Below are 26,879 nucleotides of genomic sequence, written 5' to 3'. Positions count from 1 at the left end.
CTTAACGGGATCCCTTTGGAGCGGGTCAAAATATTTGTCTATCTAGGCATAACTATAACAGAAAATTTTGAATGGGGCCCCCAAATCTCCAAATCTGCCCTTAAACTAACACAACTGAGCGGAGGTATTAGTAAATTTCATAGGATATCCGATCTTAAACCAGTAGCCCCGGCCCTAGAAATTTATCGACTCCAAGCAAGAATGGCCTCAATTTATGGTGCTGAATTTTGGGGCCACAAAAATATTTCCAGTCTCTTGAAGGCGGAGCAGAACTTTACGAGGAATCTGGTAGGCTTACCATTAAGTACACCACTCATTCCCCTACGCTTTGATTTGGGGCTGGAGCCGATAGATGAGCTTGTAGCTGTAAGACCTATGCTATACTGGAAGAGGTTATGGTCTATTCCAGAGTTGGCCCCCTATAGAGCTGAGTTCCAGGAGATCTGGCCCAAATTAAAAAAACAAAATATCCCATGGTTGCTTCATATCAAAGCCTCTAGTAAGAAGCTAGGTATTTTACAGGTTTTGGAGACCCCTGAGTTGTCTTGCCCGGGGATGACGAAATCAGATCTTCAAATCCAGATGAGGCGGCAGAACCTGTCAAATCTACAGAGATCCGTAACATTGGGCAGGTTGTCTGCTGAGTACCTCTTAGTAAAAATGGAACCCCGATTTGAAGAACTCTTAGACGTAATACAATCGCCTCAAGCAAGGAAGTTGTACCTTCAACTCAGGCACGGTAGCCTACCCATTAGGCATTTTACTTCTAAATGGGTCAAATCAGAAGGGGAAGCCTGTCCTATATGTAATTATAATAGCAAAGATGTCCCTCATGTTTTGTTTTTTTGCCCTGCATATGCTCGAATTAGGAAATGCTGGTTTATCCCGATATGCAGGAACCTTGGATTTCGCCATTTCGCACAGGCCTGTCGTGTTTGATTTATGATACCCATCCTCCTATTGTATTTGCCGTATCTCACTTTCTACTTAGTATGTGGCGTAGAAGACAATTCTTCTTGTAAATATGTGATAGATAAAGTTTCCTTTTTTTTTTTTTTTTCTCTCCCTCCAATTCATTTTTGATAACTACTGAATTTAATGTCTTTTTAATACTTCTTTTTATCCTGTTTTTATTCCTCGTGCTTTGTATGTATTTTATCTGCACTTTTATGGTCTTTGACCGAAATAAAGTTATCAAAAGATAATATTCACAAACTCCCCTCTGACCGCTCCCTGCACTGGATAAAATGAGGCACGGGGGAAATACCAGTACCAAAGAGAAACAAGCATTGGTAATGCATCGGCTTCGCCAATGTAATGAATAAGAGCTGTTTTCATCAATCATCATCCGGTAGAAGAAAAGAGCTCCCTGACAGATCACACAGGAGTGGAGAGGGTGTGGCGCAGTGGCCAGAGTTTCTGACTCCAGAGCTGGGATCATGGTTCGAGTCTCAGCGGCACTGCGCAGCATCCTGGGGTGTGCAAATCACTTAATCTCTCCGAGTGATAAATTCTTATATAAATATGCTGCAATAGTAAAAGGAAAACTTGATGAAAATATAGTTCCACCAATGCAAATGTTAACAGTATTTTGCGGCGGGAAACTGATAAAAGAAGCAGATGAGGAACAAGCATTGATAAATGCAGAAAAATATGCTGCAGCAAATAGAAATGGAGGAAAGTTAAGTGGCACGCATATGAACCAATGAGAAGCCAGAAAAGAGAGTAGGCGGGATATAAGTCCCATTTAAGTTTATGCGGAATTCACAAAACATTTCCAGGATCATGCCTGAAATGGTATGACTGTTGCAGGGTTTCAAGTGTAAATTTGCAATTGTTTGTGCATTTCACAAATGAGTACATCTACACCAATGAAAAGTTATAAATGCACTTGGTTACTATGCCTACTCCCAATACAAAGTTCATTAATTATCTGTGCTGCATTACTTGTTTGCCTTGTGCCACCACATCAAATTGCATAATAAATTCTACATTTAAATTGTATTAGCAAAGATAGAAATTCTTCATGATGCAACACATGTTCTTATTGTGCTTTGCATACATGTCAAATACTTTTATCCAATACCACCATATTTAGCTTTTATGCTGAAGAAAAAAGACAATTTATAAAGTTACTTGCAATGTCATGATGGTGCTTGCGTAAATTATACTCAAACGGGCCACAACTATTGGAGCACTCTTCAAAGGAAACACATCTCTGCATTAGAAGTAGAAAGTTCTTTTGAGGACTTGAGAACTCTTTATGGTGCCATAGGCTTTTACCTTCTCCAAGTTTTCACAGATTTGACCAGCCAGAACCAGAAAAAGACTGCGAGGCAGTGATAATCATCACACAACTCGGAATTCCGATCCCTAGGCATACTACGGCTTTCACAGAAATCAAATGTAGCCCTCAAATTGTAATAATGGCTTTCAAGGAGATTTTTAAGAATCTCTGAAGCAGACTTGATCTTCAACAACAAGCATTGGCAAAGTCAATCAGTCTCGCTTTGCCAATGTCAAGTGAGTGGGCATTTTCCAATTCCTGATCAGCCATGTTAAGAACATTGCTTTCTACTCTTTCAAAATGGCAGCTGAATTTTGTGATGCATACATGTGTTGCGTTGTCACATGTATTACGTGCATTGCTGTGAAGTGATGATACAATACGTGTTGCATGGTGTAGCAGATATTTTTAATTGGATATTCCCACTAATCAACCTAGTAGCCAAGTAGGTTGGTATTGAATTAACTTCTTGACCAACCCATACCAGATGATTTTGCACTGCATTACACCTATTATATATATTGGTGCAACCTATCACTCCATGCATAATTGTAATTTAGTGCATAGTGTGTGTGCAATAAAGTACGTAAACATTTTCAATGTAAAAGCACTTGATTCTCCTTGTTTTATTTGATGTTGATAGTGTGTGTTGCTAGTTTTGGGGTTTCTAGCCCACAGCACCTCTGAATCAGATTTGGACTGCTGCACTTCACTACCAAGAGAGGCAAGGGCTATAAGAGATACTTGGTTTCCAGTGTAGGGGCCCACTGTGAAAATGAAGTTTATTATATGCTATGATCGTGCGACCTCACGGTGTAATAAAGTCACAATTCAATATCACATCCAGTCAGGTTAGTTTGTAAAGCCTGAGCTCCATCCTGGGTAGCTGTGACACAGCAGTTAGGCTTTCTCAAAGGAACATGTGTAAAGCATCAAGAGGTACCTAACAGTAAATAAGAAAAAATATAACATAATAAAAATCTAATCCCAATTTTGAAAAAAAGGTTATATTCAGGGCCACTGGAATTATGTGGCAGGAGAGGGTAAAATTACGCAGCAGGGTTGAGTAAATTATGTGGCAAGAAAAGGCAAATTGAATGAATTTGATGCTTTGAGAGCTGAATATCAGGCTAGGGTTGACAAAATAGTCAAAGATAGATGGGACGCTAGTAATTTACAAAACTTTTCGTATGGGGAGAAATGCGGCCGACTACTCGCCTGGAAGGCTAGATCAGACCGGGCTAGGAATGTGATTAAGGGTCTAATTATAGGTGACACTGGGGTCATCTCCCATGACAATGATATAATCTCTGGGGAGGCAAAACGGTTTATGCAGGATCTCTATACAGAAGAGAGCGGCTCCCCAATACACGATGCCGAGCAATGGTTAAATCAGCTTGAATTACCACAATTATCAGAGGCCGACAGAAGATATCTGAGCTCTGAAATACAAGAGGGTGAAGTCTATACCCAGATAAAAAAAATGGCAAAAGGGAAAGCAGCGGGTCCTGATGGACTTCCTGTAGAGATCTATCATCTAGGTTTGGATAAGGTTGCCCTGATCCTCACTATACTGTTTAATAAGATACTGATATCGGGTGAGGCAATTCCACAAACCTGGTCAGAGGCAACAGTTACGCTGATCTTAAAACCTGATAAGGACCCTGCAAAGGTTGAGTCATATAGGCCAATTTCATTGTTGAACGTGGACTATAAGATTTTTGCAGGGGTCCTAGCGGCAAGAATGGCTAAAGTTATAAAATCCATAGTACATGGGGATCAGAGAGGTTTTATCCCTGGCAGGCAGCTAAACGAACTAACCTTTCAGGCCATTGCTGCCATAGATGTCGCTACAGATAAAAAACTTCCCTTGACTATTGTGGCTATCGATGCTGCCAAGGCCTTTGACCAAGTGAACTGGTCATACTTATGGTTGGCTCTGTCCAGGTTTGGAATCCCAGAAAATTATGTAACTGCAGTCAGATCACTTTATCTTTCTCCCAGGGCAACAATTTTGATAAATGGGTCACTCACGGACTGGGTTCATATTTTACGTGGAACAAGACAGGGGTGCCCTCTCTCACCCCTGTTGTTCAATCTCTATATTGAGCCCTTTGCCTGTCAGCTGAGAGGTGACCAGGCAATTAAACCTTTTAATATAGCAGACCTCACTTTAAAATTGGCCTTATATGCCGATGATCTTTTATTGTTTACATCTAATCCGGCAGAAGCCATTCCCAGACTATTCGCTCAGGCAGAGTCCTTTGGGAGGATCTCGGGATATAAGATCAATAGGGAAAAGACTGAGATCATGCAATGGAATCAGGGGGTGGCAGCTCCAGATGTAAAACTGCGCATGAGATATCTTGGCATTCATCTGGCTCAAGATATCACAGAGATATCGAAAGTAAATTTAAGTAGAGTCCATAAGGAGGTGTGTAACCTTCTGCTACGGTGGTCAGGCCTCCCGCTGAACATATTTGGGAGAGTGAATCTAATTAAAATGATCATATTACCCAAAATCACTTTCCTATTCAATTCTATTCCACTAATGTTTAACCTATCAGATATAGCTAAACTCCAGGGGAAAATAGGCTCCTTCATTTGGAACACAAAGACTTCAAGAATCTCTTGGAAGAAAATGAGGAGAACCCCGAAAATGGGTGGGTTAGCTTTACCTGATTTACTTATATATTGCCACTCCTTTCATTTTAAAAACTTTAGACTCCTGGCTGATAAGATAGATGCCTCCTCTTTGGGCCTTCTGTTCCAGGCACTTCTCCATGGTATCCCACAAGGACAGGAATATTTTCTTTTCAAATTCGGAGATCCAAAATACTACAAAAGGGTGAGACTAAAAATTCTAAATACGGCATTAAAAAATTGGATGTTTATTAGGAAAAGATTGGGCATCCCCTATTATGCTCCTAATGCCCCGATATGGGACTCACCGGGGACACCGGACTGCCTTAAGGACAAGCTTTCATCCCCACTTAAAACAGCAGGATTAGTATTCTGGAGGGATATACAGAGAGACTCGGAGCTCCTAGATTGGGAATCTCTCTCGAGCGTGACCGGGGGAACACTTACCAGATTTAAATACTATCAGCTTTCGGGTTGGTGGGCCACCATTCCATGGAATATCAACATCCCAAACCCAAAGTTTGACTTGGTTAATAAAAAGGGCAGATGGCTAAAAGAACTCTCTTACTGGTATTGGGCTTTGATAGAGGTGGAGGGTGTAACCGAGCCTGAACTCCAAAAGCTGTGGGGCAATGTTATAGGTACAGACGTTAATCTGCGAGATCTGTGGGTGGACTCCTTTGCAATGCTCCATATGGTGGTTAAGTCTGCCCCTCTAAAAAGAAATCACCTCTTTGCATTATATAGAGTATACGTCTCACCTAAAAAATTAGTCAAAATAACAAGTTTAGATTACTATTGCCCGAGATGCAAACTGTTAGCTGCAGACGATCTGCACATGTTTGTAGAATGCCCAATGTTAACAAATTATTGGCTTAAAGTACAAGGGTTCCTGGCTGAGGTACTAGGCAGACAATTAGCAGTGACTACTAGGATGATTATGTTTGGAGTAACATCGCATGCTGAACAGAATGATCCGGCTTCTAAATTTATCTTTTATGTTATCATCCTGGCATGACGAGAAATATGTAAAGCCTGGAAGAGTGAAAATGCCCCAAATTTTGCAGATTGTCTGAAGTACCTTATATATATAAGTGAATTTGATATGGCCTGTGATAGTACCAGCCAAGATAAGATTTGGGCGGCCCTTGTGGCATGGCGGAACAGATGAGCATATTCCAATGATTTTCACCTGGGCACTGTTGGTTCTTTGTCTCCAAAACATTTAAGGGTCAAATGGTCTGAATGGAATGGAGTGGAATAAGAAAACAGTTGCTACTAGAGGGGTATCTCCTTCCCATCTCTCCTCAGACCCCAAAACATCGAGATCGGAATAACGCGGGAAGAGGCGAGGGGGCGTGTTTCCCCATCTGGAATGCCCACTTTGGTATATGAGGAATATAAAAGAAAAAAAAAAAAAAGAAAAGGCAAATGATATGGCATAATGTGGCTCATTTTGTAATAATATTAATTCTTTCTTTCATTATTTTTAAATGTGGTAGCACTCTTTCGGCATTGGTTGCACCTCATTATTACCAGTTTATCATCCAACTATAGCAATAAGCAGCGGAAAGGGGTGCAGTCCAGTTTTGCAAAGAGCCTTCCACTGCACTGCAACAAGTTTAATCGAATTTTAAGTAGCTTTTTGATCCATTTGAGCTAGAAACACATTTTGTTTTGTTGTTAAAATCTGCAGATGATGGATTATGTGACAAATGCGGCAAATTTGTAATTATATGAAAATCACAGCACCAGTACAATCACATAATTCCAATGGCCCTGGTTATATTTTATTCTTTAAATAGACACATGAATGACAAAAATCCACCGAGGTATATGTAGATGTGATTGTTAAAATGAAACAACAAGTCAATGCGTTTTACTAAGTGCAATAAATCACTGTAATCGACTACGAAAGCAGTTTACAGTTGGTCGCAACAAGCAAGTTGAAAATGGCCATATGCGCAATCTTGGATGGGCCAATTCCAATAGGGGACCAGTCACAGGGGCCAAACAGGTCTGGAGGAACAGTTACCTGTCACTTTTATCAGTGTCCAGTCCAGTTCTGAATCTTTAAACAGGACCACTATTATAGTCAATGGAAGGGGTCCCGTTGCAAGGCTTTCAGGATGCTGAAGGATGGTGAAGATGCTGGGGATGCTGGGCTGATGTAGTGGACCTTCCTGTGGCCATCCCTTGGTCCTCGACGTGGGCGGTCATCCTTGACTTCAGGGGTCAATCTCTAAAGGTGTCCAGCGCACTTCCAGTTACTACTGGTCAGCTTGTGTCAGGAACCAAGAACAGAAAAGCCACTGACCTGTTGATAACGTCCAGTTTGCATGATGGAGGGCAGATAGTTTCACACTTCCCCCTTACACTGCCACACAGGGAGCAAATGCGAATATCTCGCTGTCCTGTGAGAACCGTGGCAGGGAAAAGGGAATGGGAGAAAATAATAAACAACACTGGATGGGGAATGCGCCTGTCAGAGCATCACCAGACATCAATCTTGATGACGTACCCTGTGTGCTAGAGAAGAGAGAAATAAATAATAACACCTCTGCAAGTAAGCTTTTCATTGAGTATTGCAATCTAATCATCAAACAACCAACTCACATTCCCAGCATCCACCAAGGTAGCAAGTTAAAAACAAAGTCTGATCATTAGAATCTGATCAGAGGTAAGGAAGAAATCATAAGCAGGGTGCTGTATTAACCAAAATAAGTTCGGAAGGTATCCAAGAGTCCAGGCACAGTGTGCGTGACAACCAGTGTAAAACAGCTTTTCTTAATGCAGCCCAAGCACCAGCACACTCCCAGCACTTATCTGTCAGCAGGCAGGGGAGCTGCATGTTACGTCACAGGAGCGGTGGGAACTGGAAGGAGCAGGGCCATTAAACACTCGGGTTCCAGCAGAGCCCCAAAGGCAGGAGAGACGACACCAGCTTCCTCTGTAAAGCCGCGTCAGCAGAGAAGGGAAGGAGCCAGCGGAAGGCTGGAGCCGCAGTCAAGGAGGATGCCGTAAAGACGGTGAGCAAGCAGGAGCGGCTGGAACGACTTCCGTGGACCGGGTATAAACCGTAAGTCTAGAAACACAATGGCAGGTGCTAGAATCCAGTAACTGGAACGACAAGCACTGAGCAGCGGTGCAGACTGGCTATATGCTGCCGTTTCAGCTCAGCTGATCACCGTTGCCGCTTCCTGAGCCTGCCCTGAAGGATGCTGGGTAATGTAGTTCCTGACCCATGCGTTTCCAAGTCATTCCACAATAACCTGAGGAGAGGAGTATGTACCTGTATTTACCCCTCACTCCGGCTACGATCGTGACACTTGGTCTCCGGTTACAGCAACCTCAGAGGTTTTCTTTAAGTGGCAATAACTTTCTTGCAGGGCGACGAGTGGGCACTCTGACTTTCTTCTTGGGTCCAGCGAACTCAGGAGCACCTTGTGAGGGTCAGGACTTAGTCTCCCAGGCTGCACCTTGACATCCAGCAGTGCTCAAGATTCTTGCAGCTTAGCTCCCAAGGGTACAGTCTTCTCAGCTTTTATGGCCATGTAGCTTAAAGAGGGAATCTGCTTACTAACATTTTGAGTCATTTCTGTCTGGCACATGCAGGTAACTTTTCCACAAGTGAGGCACCGCAGGCACAGCCCTCTCTTTGCCAGGCCTCAGGTTTTACAGCTGCAGCCAAAACTTTGATCCAGCCTCTGTTTGCTGGATCCAGGGAAATGCAGAGAGGTCCTTCTTCTGTCTATTTTCCAAGACAGTAGTGATCTGAGGTCTGAGCAACAGGGGTATCCCTTACATGCTTGATTTAAGCTTACAGGGTTGTAGCGAATAACTAGTCAATGGGCTTCCAGGTCCCATCCCATCTGATTACGACTTCTTGTGAAGCGTGGCATCTAGTTATCCCCTTGTGCACTATTCTGATCACTCAAAATATGGTAAAACCCTTCTTTTTGTGCCTTAAGCTCCCTAGCCCAACCCCTAGGTGTGGCTACCTGTGGGCTACACTTCCCACATCCCTTGAAAAACCGGTTTGACAACAGGTTTTCCCTCTCTGTCTGAGTTGACAGCCTGTCTGCCGGTACTTCGATGGGCAGCACTTTTGCCCCAAGCATGGCATGTCTCTATGTCCAACAATTTGAGGAAGACCACATTTACAATTCTAATAATCCATTCCTGAAACACCTTAAGGTGTGGAAACGCTTTATTGATGATGTGCTGATTGTATGGCACAGAACCAAGGAAGAGGCAACAGAATTTGTCCAATGGGTCAATTCCAAGGACACCCATCTCAGATTCACACACACGATTGATGTGAACCACGCAATTTTTCTGGATCTAGACATTACCATAACCCAAGAAGGATTCACAACAAAGGTTCATAACAAAACCACAGTTTACTTCTCTATGAGAGCTACCATCCTAGGGCCCTGAGACAAAACCTCCCGGTAGGTCAGTTCCTCCAAATCCGACGGAACTGCTCGAATACAACAACCTTTGAGGAGCAGGCTGAACAACTGGAAAATAAACTTCTAGAACGCCACTACCCGAGAAAAATGGTGAGACGAGCAAGGAAACGTGCCAGGAACAATCCAAGATAGTCACTACTAGAGGATATAACAAAAGGAGACACCAAAAGACCAGTATGCGTTACGATCTCAAACAAAGTACAAAAAATTGTGAGAAAAAACTGGCACATCCTCAATAGCGCTGGAAACCAGTGGCAGCCACCTTTATTTGCCTTTAGAAGGAACAGGAGTCTGCGAGACGAACTAGCACACGCAAAGAGACCATCGACCGGAGAAGAGGAACAACAAACCCTGTGGAGCCAACCACGGCCCGTCGGCCACTTCTCCTGTGGGAACTGTACATCCTGCACACTCTCTTCTAATACCAAGGAGGTAGACATAGGAACGGGGATCTCTTGGCAACTGCGAGAATTCAGTAATTGCAACACGGAGAACGTCGTATACCTCTTGAACTGCCCATGCAACCTCAAATACGTTGGCATGACCACCAGGAAAATCAAAGTGCGTATCAATGAACATCGGAGCACGATTCGGTGTAAAAAGACCAACACCAAACTGACTCGTCATTTCACTGAAAAAAAACATAAAGACACAGACCTGAAATGGACCATTCTGGAAGTAATGAAAAAACAAAAGTTTGACCTTACTAAAGCCCTACATGTAAGAGAACAATGCTGGGTGTTCCGTTTACGAACCTGGGACAAAGGGCTCAACGATGAAATACCGTGGCTCCAAATGGGGCGTTGAAACCTCTAACAACCACCAGTAGATTAATTCACACTAACACATAGATGGAGTGTACCTGGTATACCATCACACGACACTGTAAAACCATCGGTACATGCAGTGCCCTGTCTTAAATGAGTTTACTTAAAATGGGCTGAGTCTACCTGGAATTATCACACTTAGCTGGCTTTTAAACTAAGCCGAAGTCATGAGGCTAATAGGCCACATGCCCTCCAAAGTCATCCTCCCCCAGCTGGAACCGTCTCTCACCCAGGCTTAACGCATGAATAGAAATGATAGCGCAGACACTCAGCGCTAATACCCAACATTTGACATCCTTACCCTTATCACCCTTATTATGATCTTCCTTTGGAATACCTGTTTGCACAAGTGCATCAGAGCAAGTCCAACCGAAAACTGCCCGCTAGTACACGCACAACATCGCCCATCTGGGCAGCTCTAGACTCTGGGTAGAATACCCCCCTTTGTTCTGGGCAATCAGCCGCTCACCCGTTCACACACCGGGTGCTTCGCAGTCACGCACCAGTCACATACAGAGCAGACGTGTACTTCTGCCCCTTCTGCAAAATCTCGCCCCTCTGGGCAGCTAAAAAAACTAGGTAGAATTTCACCTTGCATCACAGTAATTGGCCGCCCACCCGTTTCCACATCGGGTGCCTTGGCAGTCACGCACCTATAGCACACAAGAGCATGCGTGTACTTTTGACAATTTAAAACTAGACACTGTCGCGTAGGGCACGGACCACCGTGCACTTTTCCTTGGTGATTTCCGTCACGCACTTCACTTCTCTAATCTGAGCATGTGCGTAACTCCACCATTTTGAAGCCAGGCACTCGCGCTTCAGGACACAGGAAGTAGTGCTCCGGGTTTATTCACACTGAGCATGTGCACAGTGCGGCCATGTTTGAATCAGGCTTCCCCTCCAGGGACACAGGAAACCACGCACCTGATTTCACTTAGCACCACTTAAAACCAATTTGCTTAAGTGAGCAGACTATAAAAGCACAACGGCTCTCCACCCAGTCCTACACCGGGGAGGAACGGGAGCAGTCGCCTAGGATCCACGCAGGAAACTTTCCTTGAGGCAGTAAGGGTGTGAATGAGATCGGGTTGAATGAAAGTACTTTGGGGCAATTAGCACAATTGAGGATGAATGTTCTGTGTGTTTGTACTTTAAAAACCATAATTCTCACGTCAGCTGTGATCTATATGTTTTTTCCACAGGTTCTGACAAACAGGGGTTTCCCCTCCCCTCCTCCCATGGGTCCAGTAGCTTTGGTTTTTAGGGTAAGAACAGTGAGACACGTGCTCTCACCTTTGCATCCCCATCATGTACACAAATTGAGTGGCACATGTCACATGAGTAGTCACTCACACAGAAACTGGATCAGTGCATGTATTGAGTTCAGTTATTCGCCACTACTACGGTCTGTTGTTATATATTTTTTCTCTCCCTACATTTTCTTTTACAGGCTTGAATCTAGGAGCCATCCAATTGTGGAGTGTGACAGTGATCACGCCCACACAGTGGTACACTCTTGCCACTTTTGGTAAGAATGGAGCCCCCATTTACATATTTAGGTCCTGATGAATGCCCTGGACCCTCCTGGGCCAAGACGGCAGAAACATGTCGACCTCTAAACACAACGGTTAGGGGACCCTAATTCCCCCACATACCGTCACCTGCTTTTAAACATCATATAGTTACCTTTCACATTAAAAAACACAATGAGGATAACTATAATGATTTTTAATCTCACTCACTCATACACAGGCCCCCACTTAGTTTAGAAGTGCATCCCTGTCGTCAGGTGTATGCCCGCCCTCTATCAAACCAAGGTTTCAGAGGGCGAAGACTGGTCAATGATGAAGCATGACACCAGGTGGTGTGTGAGACCAGTCAGTTACTTTTTGTGAGATGTCCCCACTCACAATATAACTCAAACCTTATAGTGGTTATCACTTTAGGAGCAGCTCTTTTGTGGTTAAACATTCATAGTTGGAGGCTGCTAGCTCCTAAAACCCCGTGCCTCTTGTTCCCTCCTCCACACAGCGTGGAACTCATGTGTTTTTGATTGCCTAAGCAGAAGGCCAGCCCTGACCTAGTGTGACTAGCATTTGCCCTTCAAAATGGCTTCTACTTTGAAGCTTGCCATTTGGACTTACACCCACTCTGGTCATCCTGCCAGGAGAAGATCATACCTATTTCCTCTGCATGTACTTTGTTAGAAGCAAGTGCTGGGCATATTTCTAGGCTTTGCAAGTTGTGGGGGTGCCAGAATGAAAAATCCCGGCCAAAACACTGCATATAAAGATGGTGGAGGAATCTCAGTTGGATGCGCTGAGAAGTCATCGGCCATCACGTGACTGATTTCATTCCAGATATGTGAAGCTTGCCAACATGGATTCAGCCTGCATGTATCTTCTTTTCAAGAGTGCATGGCTCCTTAGCCTTTATCTGACAGCATATGGGATGCAGGAATGTTGCAAGTTTCTCTACCACCAATGTGACTATGCATGGGTGCACCCTCACACCACCTATTCACTCTTGTTCCTCTTTTCTCAAAGAGTCAGCAAGAGACTTAAATAGTGGCTTGCTACATCCACACAATGGATGTCCTGTTGCCACACAATGAATGGCCTCTGGCTACAGTTCTCTGGAGAGGAACCTGAGGACAGAACAGAAGACAGGGTCTGTTAGAGGAAGGTGTGTTGGTGTTACAGCGAAATTAACAGAAACTATTTGGGCTTTCACAGATGTATGGCTCTCGTAAGTGTTTAATATTATACCACGCCAGGTTATTAGCTGTGTATTATGTTTGTGTTTAAATTACACTTTCCATATCCCTTGTGAGGCGTAAATCAATTTCTGGATGATCAGGGGACATTTTCAGATTGCACTTTCTACGTCTGGTGTGGTCGTGAAGCACTCCGATTTGTATCACGTTTCTGGCTGTGTCATTTAGAAGTAATCCAAGTGCCCCACAGCACACCTGTGTACTGATGCTGCTCCTAAAATGCCCTATCATGGTTGCAGACGTGGTGTAGGGCTGTCTTGGGTCTGTTCGCAGAATCTACGACACACCTCATCACTGATTTTGTCTAGTGGATGAGCAACATTTGTACCACACACCACACCTCGGAAGCTCTCTCTAGAGATGATGCAACCTTTCCTGACTGCAGCACTTCAGAGCCCTGCTTTTGTGCAGTCATTTTGCAGTGTTCCAGTTCTAACTTTGGCTAAGGGAGCTCAGACATTTGCTAGATGTAGGATCTCGTACAAGAGGCACATATGAGAACAGTAGCAGTCCTGTGTTATTAACTAGGAGGCCTGGCAAAGGCTGATTGGAGTAGTCTATATTGCGGGAATAAATATGAACACCAGTGTAGTATTACTGCTATTGGCAGGCATAAATGACAATATTTTTGTGCTCTATGTAAGAATATACATAGTTTCAGATTATTCTTCTGGCATGTTTTATATTTTATTTTTTTTATTTGCAGAGGGGGTATTGCAACACTTAGCAATCTCTTTTTGTATGTTTAGCTCTTTAGTTGTAAACAAATATTTTTAAAATGATTGACCATGCCAAGATTCAAACCTGTGGACTCCAAGTTATAGACTCCTCTGCAGTGAAGACAACAATGCACTGAGATATCTTACTAGCTCAGCTATGCCCCAGCTCTGCTCTGGAGGGACCTCCAATGAGCTTGTTCTGAAATCGCCTACATATGCCAGGTTCCACCAGTGTTCAGAACATTCTCCTTGTCTCTTTGAATATGGTCTCCTCGAATATGGCCTTGCAATCCTGGCCTTCACTTTAAGAGGACCCTCGAAATGCAATCAGAGACACGCGTCCTGATGGATTCGGGATGTTGAGGCAAGTGAGTAGACGTGGACTTAGGCCATTCCTAAGGCCGCCATTAGCTCTCCTAGGAGAAAATGCCTCACCTGCTGCTATATTGACACAAGTTTTAAATGACGACCTGGAGGAGAACAATCTCTCAGCTCTACAGCAAACATATGAGCTTTTGATTCACGCCTCGCAAGGACTTTGTGTTTTGATTCACCACTGATGTTATTCAATGCCCAGTCTCCGAGGGATCATCAATGCCGGACTCCGAGGGATCATCAATGCCTGACTCCGAGGGATCATCAATGCCGGACTCCGAGGGATCATCAATGCTACTCTTCATTCAAGCTTTGAATCATCAGAATCAGATGGCATGCATTTGACGGACTAAAGCTAAGTGATGCTAGCGCTTTGAGGACGGTTGATAACATTATTATTAAATGTTAGCTGAGGAGTGAAATTGATCTTGCTTACTTGGTCTTAGGGGAGGCAGCAAAGGCGGCAGGAAAGAAGTCACCAAGAAGCAACAGGAAGTGACAGCGAGGTTTTACATCCATGTACTAAAATGAGTTAAACTGTCATCTGATCTGTTGTGAGACATTCAACATGGTGTGCAGGATGGTCTACGTGTTTAATTGAACGGATACACATCCAGTGCAATGGAACCATTCCCAATCTTTTGTGAAACCATAAAAAATATAACAACTCATGCTACAAACTCTTCCAATCCTAGACTTACTAGGCATTGAAAGGATAAAAACACTATAAGCTGATCACATTAAGAGAGGGAAAGACGCTTATGTCACCGTAGAAGATGGCACCTCCCCATTGTTTGGTTGTACTTTAGCTTGCTTACTTTTAAAAGGACTCCTGGGGCCTGCAAAGTCTCTGGAATGTGGATTTGTCACAGTAATCAGTGTTGTTGTAACATTGCTCTGATCATTTTGTCCTCCATGTGCCTGAGTCCTTCCCGCCATTTGGATACAATAGCCTCAAGCCAAACCTCACACTTTCCATTTAGGTGGCTCAGCATTTAGGCACACCTTCATACAGAATTCCATTGCATTTTTGTCCATCATCCTGCTATTCGCTCCAGTTATGGCCCTCATGTTTGTTGTGCCTAAGGACTCAGGTCACACAGAGGTTAATTGCTGCCAGTGTGACTTGTTTTGTCCCTTCTGCGGGTGGCCTTCCTGCTGGTTGACCTGAGTCCAGTTTGCCCCACTAAACCAACAGAAAAGCATCAATGGCAGCTGTGGGACTGACTGGATGTTTTTACAGCCAAGCCCAGGTATTTCATTTCGAGGAGTGCTGGTGACACTCAGTGGTGACAACGCAGTTGAAGTGGGAGAAGTGGGCGGCACCAGTTGGTAGAACCAATGGAGGTGATGGCGAAAGTCTCCTAAGAAAAATGAGGGACACCTGTGCGTTTTATTTTTCAAAATTAGCACTTGGGGTGTGCAATACCTTTAAAACTGGATTTTCTGACTCATAGGTGGAAGTAGCATTGAGCCAACAACTACACAGCAGGGGGTTGTAGAGCATAATGTGGAACTGAATGTGGGCAAGACAGGTGTCTGATCTCCGAAAGAAATTCTGCTGCAGGAACACAAGCACAAAGGGGACATAAAAGGATCACGTTGAATGTCATGGAATATTCTAATGTCCATTACAAATTATCACGTGCACTTTTTTGAAAAACACAATTTATGAATGGTAAGTATGTATTTTGTGAAACACAGTATATATATATATATATATATATATATATATATATATATCATGCAGTAGATAATAGCATGTTGCATTGTGCTAGTACTGTGTGCAAAACATTGCACCCTTTGCATACTTTTGTGTACATTTTTAGTTCGAAGCGTATCAGACAGCGCAGCTGTCTGGTTTGGTAAAGACATCTTGGGGACATTCTAAAAACTTACCTGGGAATGCATTCCGCCTGTTGCTTACCATTGGCTTTGTGATTTGTAACTCACATTTTCTGGCTTCCTATTTGCTGGCTTTAGTTTTTTGAAGTTGTCCCGCTTGAGTTTGTCCCTCCCAAGGAGCAAAACCTTTTCACACTACCTCTACTTGTATTGTTTCATGAATGTTCTTGTCTGTAAACAGGCCTGTAAATCTTGTTCTTATCTTGTCACATTTGCCTGCATTCAAAAATAGAGGTGAAATGTTAGGCTATGTATTCCAAGGAAGCTTGGTGTTTACTTTTATATCTCTGACTTCAAAAGTGGTGGGATTTATATGATAATATTCCTGTATACTGGGAGTAGGAAATCTATTTTTTCACAACCCAACAACATTTAAATGAACTGTATAATGGCAGCATGCTACACCATGCATACCCTGCTCTGTGCCACTCCACAGCACTCTACTATGCACCACTCCACTTAACACCACTCCATGCCAATGCACTCTGTGCTACTGCACTCTACTACACTTTGCACCACTCCACTTTACCCCACTGCAATCTATGCCATTTCACTCTATGCTTTCCTACTCTAATCTGCACAACTCTACTCTATGCCAATGCACTCTACACCACTCTACTGTACATCACTGCACTCTTCTCCATTGCACTTTACATAACTCCAGTCTAGGCCACTCCACTCTACTCTGCAGAACTCTACTCTAAGTCCCCCCCCGAGTCTACGCCACTGCAACACTGTACCCTATGCCACTGTACTCTATGCCAATACAATATATGCCAATGTGCTCTACTGTTTGCCACTTCACTCTAAGTGCCTACTCTCTATGCTAATCCACTGTATGCCACTATAATCTAATCTGCACCACTGCACTTTATGCCACTGAACTCTAGAGCACTTTATTGTATGCCATTACATTCTGGGCACACTACTTTATGTCAATGCACTCTACTCTGCATCACTCTACTCTAAGCCACTTCACTCTACTTTCAAACACTCTACGCCACTGCCCTCCACACCACTGTACTCCACTCTATCCGCTCTGCGCAAATTCACTTTATGCCAACGCACTATACACCACACTACTCTAAACCACTGCGCTCTACGTCATTGCATTCTGCTTCACTATACTCTACCATATTGCACACTACTCTGTGCCATTGCACTCTATGCCAATGTACTCTGAACCTGTACTCTGCAACACTGCACTCTCCATCACTGAAGTCAATGCCAATGCACTCTGCACCACTCTACTCTGCATCACTGCACTCTGCAGCACTCCATTCTGTCAGTCTACTCTGCCCTATTACACTCTATGCCACTCTACTCTGCACCACTCCACTCTGCACCACTGCTCTCTACTATGCACCACTCTAATCTACACCACTGCATTCTACAATGCTGCATTGTACATCACTGAATTCTATGGCTCTGCACTCTACACCACTATGCCCTGCAACACTCTACACCAATGTGCTCTGCACCAGTCCACTCTACTCTACTCTATGCCATGCCACTCTATGCCACTGCACTCTACTCTGCACCACTGTACTCAGCACTACTGCACTTAATGCCACTCTACTCTACACCACTCTACTCTATACCACTGCACTCTTCATCAATACACTCTACGACACTCTACACCACAGCACTCTACGGCACTCAACTCTGCACCACTATACGCCACTGGCCTCTATGCCTCTTTACTCTATGCCACTCTAATTAGCACCACTGCACTCTATACCATTGTACTCTATGCCACTGCAATCTACCCCACTGCACTCTATGCCACTGCACTCTATGTCACTCTACTCTTGACTACTCTGCACTCTTCTCTGAACCACTCTAATCTATGCCACTGCATTCTACAACACTGCATTGCATGTCACTGCACTCTATGCTTCTATACTTTGCAGCACTTTACGCTAATGCACTCTACACCAATCCACTCTACTCTAAGCCACCCCATTCTACACCACTCTACCCCCTGCATTCTACTCTACTCAGCACCACTCTACTCTGTGCCACTGCACTCTACACCACTGCACTCTACTCTAGTCCACTGTACTCAAAGGCACTGCACTCTATTCCATTCTACTCTTCACCACTCTACTCTATGCCACTGCACTCTACACCATTGTACTCTACGCCACTGCAATCTGCCCTACTGCACTCTATGACACTGAACTCTATGTCACTCTACTCTGCAACTATGCTCTCTACACCACTGAACTTTAATCTACGCCATTGCATTCTACGATGCTGCACTTTACGCCACTGAATTCTATGGTGCTGTACTCTAGTCCACTTTACTCAATGGCACTGCACTCTATTCTGTTTTACTCTACACCACTGTACTCTCCGCCACTATACCCTGCAACACTCTACGCCCATCCAGTATTCTCTACTATATATCATGCCACTATATGCCACTGCACTCTACTCTATTCTACATGCCTCTACTCTACACCACTGCACTCTGCTCTGTACCACTGTTCATGATACCACTGCACTCTAAATCACTCTACACCACTCTACTCTATGCCACTGCACTCTACACCACAGCAGTCTATGGCACTCAACTCTACAATACTGCACTCCATACCTCTGATCTCAATGCCACTCTACTCTGCACTACTGCATTTAAATGCCAATGCACTCTACGCCACTGCAGTCTACCCCACTGCACTGTATGCCAATGCAATGTATGCCATTCATCTCTGCACCACTGCATGATACTCTGAACCTCTCTAATCTATGCCTTCATTCTACAACACTGCATTGTATGCCACTACACTCTGTACCACCATACTCTGCAACACTCTACGCCAATGCACTCTACACCAATCTACTCTGCTATACTGTAGGCCACTCTACTCTACACCACTCCACCCTACTGCATTCTACTCTACTCAGCACCACTCTACGCCACTGCACTTTATCCCACTCTACACTGCACCACTACACTCTATGCTACTGTTCTTTAGCCACTCTGCAACACTCTAATCTATGTGACTGTATTCTATGACGCTGCATTGTATGCTGCTGAATTCTATGAGGCTGCACTCAACGTCACCCCACTGTACACCACTCTACATGACTCCACTCTATGGCATTCCACTCTACTCCACTCTTTGCCATTCCACTCTACAACACTCCACACCACTCTCCCCTATGCCATCAACATTTAGCCATGCTGAACAGCAGCCATGCTGGTATACAACATGGATAAAGCACATTGGCAAAGCCAATAGCTCTTGCATAGGCGAGACCTATTGGCTTTGCCAATGCTTGTTTATTAAAGCTGTGTATTTGCTCTCGTCCATGCTGCACAGTGAAAATTCTAAAGCCTCTAATTTAACTGAGGATCAGAACATAAAATGTCCTGCAAATATTATGCTGCATAGTTGCATGTTACTTTTCCCGATGCTTGCTTTCCAAACGTTAACATAGGTATTTTCTATCCAGTTGCATGTTTATCCGAATTTGATAGAGAAGACAGTTTAGTATCCATCAGTGCCCATGCTAAACCAAGAAGACAGGTTTGGTGAGGGCTCCATATGATACACCATCTGTTTGCACTTGGTCCTAGATTGGGCAGCCTGTGATATTGTTTAGAATATTACTAAGGAACACCTTTGCAAATAAACATCTGTTTGGCTTCTTCTTTCTATGAGCATTATGATGATATAGATTAACTTCTATTATGTTTAATCTCAACCAACCACATATTTTGGATTAAATGCCACTACTTAGAATGGGTCATTGACATTTTATCTCTGTGTATTGTCTCTGTTTGAGCAGCAGCCATGTGCAGCAGTCATGTATAGTATTATCCTGTTAAAACTAATAATGGCACTTTTCTCTGTTGCAGACTGCAAGGTATGTTGCTCGACTACCAAACATTTGTGAATGGCATCCATCCCATGCTGAAGCCACTGATGCGGCCCTTCATAGGGCAAATTGAGGAAGCTCTCACACCAGGACTAACACAGCTCTCCTGGACTTCCCTAAACATTGAGAAGTGTAAGAACCTTCATTTTGCAACCACATTACTGCAATACAAATGCAAATTGTTTTGACTTTAGAGGCAATGTTTATTGTTCAAATTCACTGTTAGAAACTGGGCTTCTTTGCAGACGCCCACCCATTTTGTGACCAATTTTAGACTGCTAAATGTTGTTTTTTGACTATGACAGTACACTGGGCCTGCTAACTAAGCCCCATTGTTCATGCTCTTTCCCCTAAAAGTGATGGTGTTAATTGATAAAACCAATTGATAAGCCCCTAGTATATGGTACCCCTGGTACCCAGGACAAGGGGTCACCAGGGCTGCAGCACTATGTTATGGCACCCTATGTGACCCAAGTAAAAGTGTGTCTGCAGGACTGCCATTGTAGCTACCTGCACAAGCAGCCTGTCTGCTCGAGAGTGACTCTGCACACACCAAGTGCTGCAGAGCCACACCACTGCTTGAATATAACTAAAGTCACTCTTAAGGTTTTCCTCCTAAGCCCAGGAGGTAGAGAGCATTATATTAAAGGTGTGTGTATATATATATATATTCACTGAAAAAACCATAGGTTTCACACATGTTATAGTTAGCGGAAATTTTACTGATAAAAAACCAGTGAAATTCCCCCGTTATAGTTAGCGCAGGCAACTATAACTCACGCGACTGCAATCCTCTGCTGATGCTAATACTGTATTTAGACACTTATTTGCCCATGTCTTCTTCCATACATTTTTAGCTATACATATATTACAAATATTTTTTTTTCATAAAGACACATATGTCATCAGCAGAAGATTGCAGTCGCGTGAGTTATAGTTGCCTGCGCTAACTATAACGGGGGAATTTCACTGGTTTTTTATCAGTAAAATTTCCGCTAACTATAACATGTGTGAAACCTATGGTTTTTTCAGTGAATTTGCAAGGTTTTTTAAATGCTAATTCCTAACTATAACGTGTGTGAAACCTATGGTTTTTTCAGTGAATTAGTACGGTTTTTTAAATGCTAAGTTTTTTTCCCTTATAATAAGCCCTGTACATTTGGTGGCCTTCGGCCACCAAAAGCACAGGGGGTGGGGTAAGTGTGGATAGTGTTTTTTGCCCTTAACATAAGCCCGGTGCTTTTGGTGGCCTTCGGCCACCAAAAGCACAGGGGGTGGGGTAAGTGTGGATAGTGTTTTTTTTATTTTTATTTTTTTACCGTACGCTTACGGTAAGCGTACGGTAAGCGTACCCCGCGAAATTGCCGAAAAAAAAATAAAACCGTTTTTGCACTTGGGGGATGTTTGGGGACTCCCTCAACATGACTATGTGGGAGGGAGTTGTCAAAACAGCCCCTTTACATGTTTTTGGGCTTGATATTTTAAAAATCACTCTCAGTGCGAGAGACAAAATGGCGGCCGCCGCTTCCTGGTTTCGGCCGATTCGAATGTTTACTAAGATCTAAGAGCCAATCAGAATCGCGCTCGCGCACGCCACCGTACGCTTACCGTAAGCGTACGGTAAGCGTACCGTAAGCTGGCTCAGATATATATATTGATTTAAAGGCTATTTTCTCAGAATCTACTGAACAGATTTACACCAAACCTACAAAAGGCACTTCCTTGACCTAGGGACTACCTCTCTGCCAAATTTTGAGTAATTCTGTTCAGCCGTTCGGGCTGTAGCTCGTTCTAAAGGTCCTATGGAAAAATGCATGGGAAAAACGCGTTTTGGGACCCCCCTTTTATCTCAGCCCCCGCTTGACGGATCCCCCCGAGACTTTCAGGGTAGGAGCGGAGCGTAGCGCCCCACCTATTTTGAAAAATTTGCGAGGATTCGTCGACCGGCGCCAAAGTTATTCAAAATAGAATGTTGAGGTTTTCCTATGGAAACGTGGTCCTAACTATAACTACCTACTGGCTATCGCCAGTAGGTAATATATATATATATATATATATATATATATATATATATATATATATATATATATATATATATATATATGCTTATTCATATATATCCCTACAGTAACCCTGTAAAGCAAAGTTTTAACATAAGTAACCAGTGGTTCATACTTTATATGCGCTGGCTACAGGGAACACTTGAGGTAGCCAGCTCCATTATGGGTCAACCAAATTCCGTCTTGTTTGGTGTCAAACACCATGCTTTTTCACCCACAACACCCTGAGTCGGTGCCCCCCTAGGATACACTGACCCAGTGCATTGGCAGGATTTCCAAAGCTGTTTGCCACGAAGACAAGAGTCTGCCTTCCTGGTGGGATGTGCTAGCACTTTCCCAAGTTGGAGATAAAGGCCTGGGCAGGAAGAAGATAACACCTCTGCCCTTCCAGGATGGCTAGTGTTTACAGTCAAACAAGGTGTTGATCGTCAAAGTCTTTCACTGCCTTTGATGTGTAATTCCTTGTTCCCCACTCGAGCACAAAGCCCTTCCCGCCCTGTCCAGCCGGACAGGGGGGAAAATTAATTATTCAGGAGGCATACACCTCCAAAAGGCTAGCCACATCTTTAGGGTGAACTAGGAGGTCTGTACAGCCAAGGAAGGGTTCTGCCATGTTGGCAGATTCTAAAATAGAGGACTCTGGATAGAACACTAGCCATCGTGGAAGGGCAGAGGTGTTACCTTCTTCCTGCCCAGGCCATTATCTCCACCCTGGGAAAGTGCTAGCACATCCCACCAGGAAGGCTGCTTTCCTCAACAGGAAGTAGCCACAGGCAGCCTCCCTCCCCTCCCCTAAGCCAATCACAATGCTGCAATGGCAACATTGTGATTGGTGGGGACGGCGCTCAGCTGGCGCCTATGAAGCGGCCATTTTCCCTGTGTAGGCTGCATTCAGCCTACATAGAGAAAAGTCCGAGTGCGCATGACTGGTTTGGTCGGTCCAAGAGGGCCGACCAAACAGTCAGGGCCCACAGCATTGGGCAAGCCACTACGCGCCGACCCGCCCACCCCCAACCAGGAATACCCTTCTGCTTTCTCGCAGTGCGAGAAGCAGAAACATAAAATAGTATTTAAAATACCATTTAATGTTTCTGCTTCTCGCACTGTGATAAGGCAGTGGAGCTATGCTCCTCCGTCCTTATGGAGGAGCCGCCCCTGGTCAAGAGTGAGCCTGAAGAGAAGTGGTGTCCTGCTAACCCAGAGTACTAGTTAAGCTTTCACTAAGTGGCAAGCTCTTACTCCACTCCTGACAATCTCCAGCCGTCGAAGTAACCGTGGACTACATTTGCCGCAGCCAAGGCTTGGTGATCACCGGTCGGGTGTTTTGCCCCTTGAGTGGCATCTCCAGCCTGAGAGAAAGTCACAGTGACAGCGACCACCGTCATCAATGACCCCGCTGCTGTGTTCCTGCATCCTGAATTTGGAGTCGTTGAGTGTGTGGCAAAGCATCTTTAGCGCAAACAGCTGCCAGCTACCTCTGCATCTGGAGCTGCCAAGCAAGGTAGAAGAAATCCAGCTGTTGAACCCGGGTCATAGGACTCCAAAGGCCTCCTCTTCCCATGGGTTGAGTGGAACTCCTGTTCTGTCAAGTGCAGCAAGTTTACAACAGCTGCCGTGGATTCAGTTCAGTACCAAGGACAGCTAAGTCACCTCTGCATCCGGACTCCTTGGGCAAGGTACCGAAGGAACGACTGTTGGGACTTGGTATAGGGACCCACATGACCTTATCCACAAGAGGGTTCGTTTGTGTCACCTGTATTTATCCCCATTGACTTCTATGGGACCATTTTGAAAGATTTGCTTCATTTATTTTTCAACACTTCAAAAATCCACAACTCTGGTTGTATGTATGATACAAATTTTATTTTGGTGCCTATATTTATATAAAAATACAATCTATTTTAATTAATTGGTGTCAAGGTTTCTGTCGAGTCATGTCACTTATTGTCTATGCTGGTACTGTGAAATGCTCAACACATGTTCATCTAAGCATGCCTGACTGCTCTGTGCAACTCTACCAGGACCGAGTTAGGGCTGCTAAGGGTGATTCCAAGGTCCACTTTTGTGTATTGTGTCAGTATTACATGATAAGGCCCACCAGTCATATCACATACTACTTCCACCTTGGAACAATCACTTACTGAAGAAGATGCCCTGTATTCTTTGAAAAAAGGAGCAGAGGAGTGAATCTGCAGTATGCCCTCGGGGGTTTATCTTACTTAATGTTTTCTCATCCAAATCTTTATCAGCATACAATGCCTTTTAAAACAAAAAGTCACCTCGCCGGCCTCACCTACAGGGTGAGGAGGACACACTACTTGGAGTGCTAGTAAAATCTATAAATAATCTGGGAAGATGTTGGTATGCTGCTTCTAGCAATTTGGGTTTCTGAGAGGGAAGGTAAAACAGGCACGATGGTAGCTGTGTGACAGCTCGAGAGTGTGAAATAGTGACAATGAAAAAGAGAAGAGAAAATAAAGAAAAAGAGTTGAGACCACACACAAATGGAGACAGAGAAAAAAAAGCAGTAGGAATACAATGTATTGCCATCACAGTCTGCGGCCCCAGACAAAAGGGCATGAATTTTGCCATCTTCCCATCAGAAATGTCCGGAAGAGCAGACATCACTCGCGTTTATTAAAGCTCCATTCTCAAAGGACTTTCACAGTTGTCCTTTAATTGCTCCTATGCCCCCATCCTCAGCCAGAAGCGGAAGCCAGCCTGCCAGATTACTCTTGCAGAGCTCAAGAGAGGCTGTCATCTCAGAGCCTTCTCCACCATTAACACAGAACACATTCAGCAGCTTTGTGTCAAAGACCGTTGACTGCGAGTGAAGCGAAAATAATTCCAATCAGGGGCGAAGGCTCCCGAAGACAAATAAGCACCAGTCGGGCAAGCCATTGTCAGGTCATAGACCACACCCTGTCAAACCTGGTACCTTGCACAGACTTAAGATGCAGTGCTTGGTAGATTGTTGCCCATACAGCGCAAGAATTAATGGGCCAGCAATATGTTACCCTTCTGTACTCACTCCTCGGTGCACACCCAATGTTCTTCTTAAATCAATGAAATCATTGCTCTTTTTAGTTTACATAAAGCAGAATCCTCTTACCTTGATGGAATTTCCATGTGGACAACTTCAACTTTCATTATTAGTAGGGAATCACACTTCTGGGTAAACAAAGAGAATATTTGATGAAAGGAGAATCCCCCTGCTTCTGTTGTTTTGGCAAGGACAGCAGCATAGAATAGATGTGGTCGTTCTCAATGTATTCAATCTCAGCCCATCTTTTACATGTCTCCACACTTTCAATCGAATCTCCTCTGCCTGGTCCCTTCCCACTCTCGCTCCCTCCCCACCCTCTAAGAAACTCTGCCGTACCCTCTAGAAAGAGGCATTTGAGTCCAAATTGTAGTACCCTAATAGCAGGCATTTTCCATTCTAGACGACTCCTCATTCATACTCTCTGGATGACTTTACAAGCCAGCAGTGTGATGATTGACACTGTAGCTGACATTTGCCATTAAAGAACCGAACCTTTGCCTGCCTTGTTTATCCAAGAACTGAACATTTTAGGGAGAAATCAAAGGGATCCCTTCTACTTCAAAGCTGGTCCTAATGTCTTGGGTTAGAGTTCCTGATTGCTGGGGACTTAGTCTCATCCCGCTGATGCTTACCATTGTAGGGATATCACCCACAACTGCCCTTATCATTTAGTGGTCCAAGAACTCACAAATATAATGCTGGAGCCATTTACTAAACCCCATTTATAAGAGATGCATCATTAGCAGTAACACTTCTAATATCAGAGAAGTGTACATCTTGTGTACTTTCATTGCAATTTTGCAAATGTCTAAAGAATGGCTTCAGGACAACACGCAAAGCTTACATTGTTTGCATTGCTCACATTGTTTAGTCCCAACAGAGTAAATGTAGATTTGAGATTAATTACATCCATTAAAAGGTTATTGAAAGTAGAACGTTGTGTGTAGTGTATTTCATATATAGAAATGGCTTCAGCGGTATTCAACACTTTCTTAATAAATAATAAATCAAATACATTATTTGCAATCCAATGTCCTTGTAGAAGAGAAAGAACACTTGCGCAAAAGAAAGACGATGCATTTGTAGTTATCCATTTTTATGTTATTGCTTTATAGAGGAATAGTGTGAATTTCGAAGAGCCTCGACATTCTGACCGGACTTCTAAATGACCTTCATTTTGTCCTTCATTTTTAGACATAGACCACGTTTATGACACCATAAGGGAAGTGCAGCAGATCTGCAAGGAGGCAATGGACACGCTGGACTGCCGGATTGAAAGGATACTTGAAGACATTTCCGTCACTCCTCTGGTTACCCTTCCTGAGGATGAACCCATCGCAGTGCCTGCCTTCCTGGAAAGAACAGAAAAATCGATTGGTTCGGCCGCCGCCAATATATCATTGTACGGTATCCAATTAAATATTAGCAGAATATGCAATTGCAGTTATCACAAACACTTGTTGTCAGTGCTGAAGACAATTGAGTATTTAGTGAGCACAACATTAGAATATTTATAAGAACATTGGAATGTTGAGCGCTCCATTGAAGCCAATGGAGTGCTCCAGGCTTCTAATGGCTGGTAGAAACCCGGCGCATCAACATTCCAATGTTTGTTCACAGCTGTTGTTGTGATCAATCCCCTCGGGCTCCGTGAGGTCATTGTTTTTACAAATTAGAACATTCTGCCATCTAGGGGCGGAATGTTCTAATAGCCTTAGAGCTCTCTGTAGTGGTCTCTACCGGTCATTAAAGGCCTGCTTCCTTGTTAAAGGTCAGAGCTGAAGAGGGCCTTTAATGGCCGGTAGAGCCTGCTACGGTGTGCTCTAAGGCTATATTGTAATTAGTATTGTGGTGTAGGTCTAAAGAATTTTT

At 43.8% G+C, this 26,879-nt stretch overlaps 1 protein-coding gene across 1 annotated transcript in view; it reads left to right on the top strand.

Annotated features, from left to right (window-relative positions):
- The window catches only part of LOC146822633 (dynein axonemal heavy chain 5-like), a 971,002-nt gene that overhangs the window by 178,796 nt on the left and 765,327 nt on the right, over positions 1-26,879 (top strand). Inside the window, exons 20-21 of the mRNA XM_085606815.1 lie at positions 19,882-20,033; positions 26,202-26,409. Coding sequence (XP_085462941.1) covers positions 19,882-20,033; positions 26,202-26,409 — 360 coding nt within the window. The remainder of the gene's footprint in view (positions 1-19,881; positions 20,034-26,201; positions 26,410-26,879) is intronic.

The sequence above is a fragment of the Triturus cristatus genome, chromosome 5_2, assembly GCF_964204655.1.
Source record: "Triturus cristatus chromosome 5_2, aTriCri1.1, whole genome shotgun sequence".
In the NCBI taxonomy this organism is placed as follows: domain Eukaryota; kingdom Metazoa; phylum Chordata; class Amphibia; order Caudata; family Salamandridae; genus Triturus; species Triturus cristatus.
This window is presented reverse-complemented; position numbering and strand designations above follow the sequence as displayed.